This window comes from Rhinopithecus bieti, unplaced genomic scaffold, assembly GCF_001698545.2.
Source record: "Rhinopithecus bieti isolate Rb0 unplaced genomic scaffold, ASM169854v2 scaffold_18471, whole genome shotgun sequence".
NCBI lineage: Eukaryota > Metazoa > Chordata > Mammalia > Primates > Cercopithecidae > Rhinopithecus > Rhinopithecus bieti.
The window spans coordinates 471,282-480,159 of NW_016809119.1; the positions used below are offsets into that span (position 1 = coordinate 471,282).

Sequence of the window (8,878 nt, forward strand, 5' to 3'; positions counted from 1 at the left end):
TGCATTCTGAGTTTTACCTGATGTAAATGACGAGTTGATGGGTGCTGACGAGTTGATGGGTGCAGCACACCAACATGGCACAAGCATACATATGTAACAAACCTGCACGTTATGCACATGTACCCTAGAACTTAATGTATAATAATAATAATAAAGATTCTGTACCACAAAGCTATGTTCATTATTATCTAATGTATGGGTTAGATTGTTGAACATTCCTTTGACCATCTTCCTCGAAACTAAAGGTTTTGGGGGCAACTCCTATCTTTTCCATGATTAGAAAGGGCTTTCATCGCAATTTTCAGGGCTCTCCCCACTTCAGACTGCACCTTCTCCTCACATTTGAAACAACATTTTGTCCAGGAGAAACCCATCACAAATTGTGTCAAACTTAAAACACAACAAACAATTTATCTTCAGAAGGTTGTCATAATTTTCCTGATTATATTTGCTAATTATTGACGCTCTCCCGGTTTACACAAGAGATTTGTCCATCTGCTTCCCAGTTTGAACATGAAATAAATTTGTGAAGGCAAGTTTGTGACAACAGCTTCACTTCTCCCAGGCAACAAATTATGATGCTACACACTCAACTATTATATTACTTCAGAATCTGCTCAGAAGGAAAGAGATAGCTAATCCCAGCACAAACTAGCTGAAAGACCAGCAAATGGCAAGATCATAAAATAACAGTAACAGCTAACACTTACTGAGCACTCACTGTGTGCCAGATACCACTCTAATCACTCTATGTATTAACTCTTTTTATCCCACCAAGTTAATTATTTCCAGTACGCCTCACTGTCACTCTAGAAAAGTTACCTATTCGCAAACAGTAAAGATAAACTTGACCAGCTTGACTCTAGCACCACAAATTATATTCTCCTAAGCTCAGTTTCCCTGACTCATTGTGCTTCCTGATATCCATACAGTTAATGGATTATATACAAGGGCAGAATCTAAGAGATAAATACATTGGGTCTAAGCAATCTATCTCCAGAGTCCATTCTTCTAACTCCTACACTATATTGCACTAGTGAGGAAATTAGAAACCAAGTAGACGGAGTGAATTCACTAACGTTACAGTTGTTAGAACACAGACTCACAGCATCTCAAGATTAATATAAAACAAAAATATTAAACACTGGTATTCAAGCATTGCATAAGAATACTTCTCAATATTTTCAAAAGAAAACCAAAACGAACATCTTGTACCAAGTCTCTTTACATTACATGTCATGCCAAGATCATCAAGAAAATCAGGTAAGTGTAACTGGATCCTAATCTTTGAATTTAATTTGAGGACTAGACATAAACCATATTTATTTCATAGCGTTTTACTTATCATTTGTGAATAAAATTACAAAGCCCAATATTTAAAATTATTACCTTCTGTTAGTTACTACGGTGAAACATATGGAAAGCAGTAAACTTCAAGAGAAGCATTTAGTCAAACACATACTTAGCCAAACACATCCCACATGTCCCATGTAGGAACCGACACTTTTAAAAACCATGTCCCTGTTACTTTCAAATGCATGTCACTGTAATTACCACTTACCAGAATTCCTCTTCCTTAGTATCAGAAAGGAAGGTTTACAAGCATTAAAGTCTAGTGAAAAGCTGAGGATTTTTCCATCTTCCCCCCTGGATTAGAGGTACTGGTTAACAAAATCATGCTGAGAAATCCTGTCTCTTCTTCTTCTCCACTACCTCAGTAACTTCCCCACAGGTCTTAAATTCCCTCCTGAAGCAGTGTCAATAATTTAGGCATTGCAGTTTGCAAGTGCCCCAGAATCTAGGTAAATGAACTCAAGAAGTGAAACTCTACCTATAAATTATTAAATTGAAAGCTCTCAAACTCAATGAATTAGAATAACCTGAGTATTTATTAAAATGCATCCCTTCAGAGATTCTAATTTAGTGGGTTTGCAATAGGGCCAAGGAACCTACATGTTAAACGAGTATTCCAGGTGATTCTGGTGCTGAGAGTTGATTTAAAGGCCATGAGCAACACAGCTCTATTCAATATCATAGGCACACAAGGGATGAGTGTCCATCAAAGGGAGGGAAGTATAACAGTACAAAGGCATCGGGGACAAGATGGTAGTCTGCATGCACTGGGCTAACAAGAGGTAAGCCAAGGTAGGGAGGCATGGAACTATGAAACTGCTGGCATTTGGATGTGGATGACTACCAAAGATTAACTCTGCCTACCCAAAAAGTCTGTTTAGCTCCTTATATCCAGCTTACAAAATCACAACACAGATATTAAAATCAAGCCTGGATATGAAACATTTATGTGGTACAGAATAGAGGGAAAGGTAGTCATGGAAGGAGCCTAGTTAAGTAAGGGACATTGGACTCTAAAATATATCTAAAGACAAGAGCATCAGTGATATTTTGAAAATCACCAATTTTTTCAAAGTTTCAAATTTAAGGCATCATCTTCAGCCAGAGGAAAATCTCCTGATTTGTCCAAGTCATGAGGAAATAAGAAAATGCTCTTTCAATCACTCCTTTTAAATATCTTACCTTCTACGTTGCCGGATCCCTGATAAAATCAGTAGTGTAATTGCAACTATGACGATGCAAAATATCACACCAAATATAATAATCCAGATGGGCACAGATGGGTCCATGGGTGGTGCAAGTGTGGAAGGGATTTTTAAAAATTCCAGAGTTTGGTCATTTAGAAAGAAAGCACCGTTGATCCGGTTCTTGTTCATTCTAAAATGCAATGATAATTAAAAATAAATAAAATAAGACAGAAAAAAAAACTATTAAGACAAAGTACAAACCTGTTTATCCATGATTATAAACATCTCTATAAACAAAGCATCCTCTTGGCAGGAGACTTCAAGTTGACTAGAAAGTTTGCTGAGGGCAATCATGCGACAGTTTCTCTTAAGTTACAACGCTAGCTGCCAGAGGGATACCCATGTATCCACTGCTGCCCCCATTGTTGTGAATGTCCAGAAGTCCTGAGCTTTGAGCTCTGTCCACCATGTTTTATTTCCTGAGAGGTAGTAAGGTAGGAGTAGGGATTCGTCTCTGGAGGTAGGGCTCTGGTCCTGGACCAAATTGAGGACGAACTAAAACAGAGCCGGCGGGGGGTGGGGGAAGCAGCTTTCCATCAGACATGCCCACCAGTGTGCCATGTCAGTTTACCATTGCCATGGCAACACCTGGGAGTTACCACCCCTTTCCATGGCAATGACATGATGACCCCAAAGTTATTACCCTTCCCTATAAATTTCTGCATAAATTGCTCCTTAATCTACATGTAATTAAAAATGGGTATAAATATGACTGCAAAATTGCCCTGAGCTGCCAGTCTCTGCCTACAGGGTAGTCCTGCTCTGCAGGAGCAGTCACAGAGCAGTAACATCACCGGAGATGTAATACTGCCTCTTCAATAAAGTTGTTTTCTTCTACTTCTGGCTCTCTCTTGGATTCTTTCCTGGGCAAAGCCCAAAATCCTCATGGGCTAAGCCCCAATTTGGGTTTCACCTGTCCTGTGTGAGTAGCATCTAGATTAGAATGACAAAGCTCTGTTTAAGGTGGCTTACATAAATATCACAGCACCCAAAAGTAAAATTACATGTAAAATATGGGTGATGAATAGGAGAAGTAAAGAAAACCAGAAGCAAAAAAGAAAACATGAACCAGGAGTGGCTTCAAATTCATCAACTTGATCTTGATCTTTTTTTTCCTTAATTCAACAAACATTTACCAAAAACTTACTAAATATCAAATACTGTGCTAGATGCTGGAGATACAACATGAAATTAAAATATCAAGGAGCTTACGGTCTAGAAGGGTGACAGATTAGTAGATCCACAACCACGGTGCAGTGCAAAATGTTCTGTGAAAGAGGCAAATACGGGCACAGTGTGAGCAGAGGGAAGGGCCAAGTACACCACTGTGAGAAGTCAGAGCTGCTTTGCTGTAGAGGCCATTTTTAAGCTCTGTTTTGAGGGACAAGTAGGAGTTTACAGACCAAAGTATGTAGTGAGCACAGGAATGGAGACAGGGTAAAGTAAGACTTGTTCAGCAAACTGCAGGTAGTTCCATAGGACTAAAGACAAGTAATGATTTAGGAGTTCAAAAGCTTAGAAAAACGTTACTTTTCCTAGGAAATATCTGCATTTTTAGTGGTGGTGGCAGTTAAGGAGAGGTTGGTAGCAAAGACTTATTTAATTGAAACCAAATAAGTGAATTTCTAACTGTAAACTGGAGAGTCCTTGGAGATATTTTATGACCTTTACTGAATTCACATTACGCAAGCTGCTTTTGTCTACCTCTAGAGCAGCCTTGGAAAACAGAAACATAATGCGAGCTTCATGTGACTTAAAAGTTTCTAGTAGCTGCACTAAAATAAACAGATGAAACTAATTTTAACAATGTATTTTTTGTCCAATATATCCAAGAAAACATAATTTCAACATGTAATCAGTATCAAGTTGACGTTGCATTTTGCTTGTTTGTTTTTTGAGACAGGAACAATCATGGCTCTTTGTAGCCTCAAACTCCTGGGCTCAAGCAATCCTCCTGCATCAACCTCCCGAGTAGCTAGGACTACAGGTGTGTGCCATCACACCTGGCTCTGTGTGTGTGTGTGTGTGTGTGTGTGTGTGTAGACAGGGTCTCGCTATATTGCTCAGGCTGGGGCTTCACATTTTATTTTGTACAATGTCTTTGAAATTTGGTTTATGTTTTACACTGTGAGCACACCTAACTTTGGATTAGTCACATTTCAGGTGCTTAATAACCACATTTGGCTGGTGGCTACGGTACTGGACAGCTCAAGTCTACAGCCTGATAGTATGGCTTGAGAATCTCTGCAGGCCAGCACCAGGCTATCAGGAAAGACTCCTTTAGTAAATAAATATCTATGCTGAGGCATGATTACTCATGGATGAGAAAGTGAACTCTAGCCAGATAATCTACAACAAGGGATTTTTATCCAACAATGGAATATTTTATTTTGTCATAAACCAATATTGATCATCTGAGAGCACAAACTTTTCCACAAAATAATGAAACCCACTGCTAAGATATAACTCAGAGAAAAATGAAAAGTTGCTCTGCATTCTCATTCTAACTTCCTAGTTGGTTAACCCTTTGTTACTTGCTTACTCTAGGCTTGGAATGTATTCTATCACCTCGCAGACCTACTGGAAGTTCTAGCTCAGGCACATATTAAATCTGCTACACCACTGGAATCACCAATTGGCATCAAGCATCATGTATATCTTTCAGCCAAGAGTGGTGCTGAATTAGGCCAGGCCCTCACAAAAGAACTAAAACAGACATCTTGGAATTAGTTGGTCACTTCTTTACCTCATACCATGTATACTCTGTATTGGTAAAAAGTCCAGTACTCTGTTTTGTCCATTTCAACTATTTTACTTGAAATGAGAATTCTGTAATTCTCATTCTGTTGGCTATTCCCACTTCCTAAATAGTTTATCCTGCTAGGACCTTTGAAATAGACATTTTGTGAACAAATTCATGTACTTCCTGGACCTTCACCCTACGCACTTTGTGTAAAGGAATGACCAACCAATTCTGAGATGTCTGTTTTAGTTCTTTGTGTACTCTGGAAAACAGGAAAATTCACTGGATGTGGTGGCAGCATGCCTAGGTTCAAGTCCTCACTCTTTCTCTTTCTAGCATGGTGGCCTTAACAAATAAATTAATCTCCCTGAGCCTCAGTTTCTTCATTTATAAAGGAAAGATAATAATAATTACTCAAAAATTATTGGTGTTGGCTGGGTGCAGTGGCTCATGCCTGTAATCCCAGCACTTTGGGAGTCTGAGACAGGAGGATTGCCTGAGGCCAGTTCAAGGGCAGCCTGGACAACATAGCGAGACCCTGTCTCTACAAAAAAAAAAATTAAAATTAGCCAGGCATAGTGGCACATCCCCCTAGTCCCGGCTACTCAGGAAGCTGAGACAAGAGGATCACTTGAACCCCAGGAGTTCAAGGCTGCGTGAGCTACTATCACGGTACTGCACTCTAGCTTGGGCAACAAAGCCAGACTTTAAAGCCAGTCTCTTAAAAAGAAAACAAAAAAATTGTTGGTGTCATTATTAAATGCCACAGATGTATAAGAACATTCCTTGTGAACCAAAAAGTGGTATGCAAATATTAGGTGGAACTAGTACTATTTTGCCCAATCACTTAGATTCTTCAGCCTTGAAATTCCTATTATTTGCTCTCTAAACACCATCTCCTTTTTTTCACTCTATCCTTCCTTTGTAGTATAGTTTCCTTTATTTTCATCCAATCCTGATGTGCCCTACTAATTCCCTAACATAAATTCTCATTCTGTTGGCTATCCCCACTTCCTAAACAGATTCTCTTGCTAGGACCCTTGAAACAGACATTTTGTTGTGAACATATTCATGTATTAATACTTCCTGGACCTTCACCCTAAGCACTCACTCTTCCTTCTCCTATCAACTGAAGGCCTGGTTTAACCCAGTGCCTTCATTTTCCTTGTAGCCCTCACAGATCACAAGACATGAATAAAATCTTTTTTCACATGAAGTATGATATTTTAAATTCTTACTCCCTAAGTGGTGAGAGTCTTAACAGCATTCTTAGTGGCAAAAGTGAAGAAGCAATTTAGTCCAAACTTTCTTGTTAGGGCAGATTCAATCATTTCCCATTGGTATAAATCCTCAGTGCCTTTGTTTCAGCAAAAGAAACAGATCATGTTCACAAAAACCTTTGACATTTGATTATATACTCATTTTCTTAAGTGTTAACATTTTACAGAGAGCTAATGAGTTATTCCAGTAGGTATTTATCCTTGGTAAAAATAATAATATGTATTTCAGTAACTTGTAAATCTTTTGTGGGGAGAGCTACTTTGTTTTGTTCTAGTTTATTTCCTGAGCTCATTTTTTGAGTAGACCTTTCCCCAACATCAATCAAATGTGGTATTTGAAGTTTTGACACATACTAAATGCACAGTAATTGAAAGAAATACAAGTTGCATCCTACTAATTCTTGAAAGTCATGAATTCGTTTCACTTTTGAGTTTCTTACGATCATAAGGAGGGAAGGAGTAAAACTGTCAGGAAGTAGGCCGGGCACGGTGGCTCAAGCCTGTAATCCCAGCACTTTGGGAAGCTGAGACAGGTGGATCACGAGGTCAGGAGATCGAGACCATCCTGCCTAACCCGGTGAAACACCGTATATAATAAAAAATAAAAAAAAAAAACCTAGCCGGGCGAGGTGGCAGGTGCCTGTAGTCCCAGCTACTCGGGAGGCTGAGGCAGGAGAATGGTGTAAACCTGGGAGGCGGAGCTTGCAGTGAGCTGAGATCCGGCCACTGCACTCCAGCCTGGGGGACAGAGCGAGACTCCGTCTCAACAACAACAAAAAAAACTGTCGAGAAGTCGGGAAAAATAGTAAAATACTTGAAATGGGCAAAACAGAGTACTGGACTTTTTCCTGATTGTCCTGCTGAAAGCACTGTTCTAGGCAATTTCCATCTCTTATGGTCTTTGAGCTATTTTGCAAATCCATAAGTTCTTGAAAACTAACATAATGTAAATGATTCTTGTCCATAGAAAATCAAATGAACTGTGTCTAGTGGAACATAATTGGTTACTGCCTGAAAAATAGACTGATGCATCTTTCTGTAGACGTACTTTGCCATTCCTCACTTTCTATATATGGGTGGTTCCTCGAAGTCTCCTTGAAAAAGGTTTTAACATCTTACTAGTGCCCTCATTAACTAATGAGATAATAAAATTTTTGATAGTAATAATGTTTAGTTTGCATCAGAGTCATGATTTTACCTTTTTTTTAAAAAAAAATTATCATTTTAAAGTAAAGACTATATATTGACTGAAAAAGGTAAGCCATTGGGTCCCTAACTTCTGCTTACTCATTGCTGGTGGTACCACCACCCCCTCCAGCTGTGACAATAAAAATGTCTCCAGACATTGCCAAATGTCTCCAGATATTGCCAAATGTCTCCTTGAAGGCAAAATTGCCCCTGGATGAGAACTACTGATCTATACTCATCTTTAACAGAAACTAACAAAATGAAATATTTTACATTTTAATAAATAATTCATGTGTGAAACAGATAAAACTCTACAATATCTATTTTTAAAAACAGTTGAATTAATCAGCAAGTTGATCGACCAATAGAAGGTATATTTAAGGGTGATTACCTTATGGCTGTTTGCACCTCAACAGCAGGAAGGGTGTGATTTTTTGAAGGGTCTGTAACCACAAACCAGAATGATACTCTCTGGGTTACATTGCAAAGTAGGACATGGGAAATTCTGCAGACAGTGGAAAGAAAAAATATATTAGAAGAATATCACAACAAATGGTATTAAACCATTCACTCTGATGCTATTATTATCTTGAGACATTTTAGCTATGTTTAAAAAGTCATTTCTACCATTATGAAGAATGATCTCAGTAAGAAGAAAATTATAAAGGAAATTCCCATTGTTTCAAAATCCTATACTTGGGGATCATTCCTTATAGGGAATAATAGGGAATCTGCCAAAAAATAATAGTCAGTGGAGAGTATTAGGGATCTCATTCTCCATCACCAGTTGGTGTCAGCCCCTGTTTCCCCAATGCTTGGCCCTCTCTGAATCATAGAAACCTTTGGTATTTTCTCGTTAAACTCTTTTTAGTACCCTGCCCATTCAGTCTTTCACCTCTCGGACCCAGAGAGGATCTGCTGCCCCCTTATGATTCAATACTTGCTCTATCTGCATCTACTGTCTCTCTTCCACCCCAGCATCCGGGCCAAGACAAAAGACACCTTCTGTGTGTACTTTTGAAGAAAAAGTTCTCAAAAACAGTTTATTTTACATTGCCTTGAACGAA

General features: G+C 38.8%; 1 protein-coding gene across 1 annotated transcript in view; it reads right to left on the reverse strand.

Annotated features, from left to right (window-relative positions):
• CLTRN (collectrin, amino acid transport regulator) overlaps positions 1-8,878 on the reverse strand; it is a 22,971-nt gene that overhangs the window by 9,870 nt on the left and 4,223 nt on the right. The window contains exons 2-3 of the mRNA XM_017888579.1: positions 8,203-8,316; positions 2,536-2,730 (exon numbers count right to left, since the gene is read on the reverse strand). Coding sequence (XP_017744068.1) covers positions 2,536-2,729 — 194 coding nt within the window. The 5' untranslated portion in view covers position 2,730; positions 8,203-8,316. The remainder of the gene's footprint in view (positions 1-2,535; positions 2,731-8,202; positions 8,317-8,878) is intronic.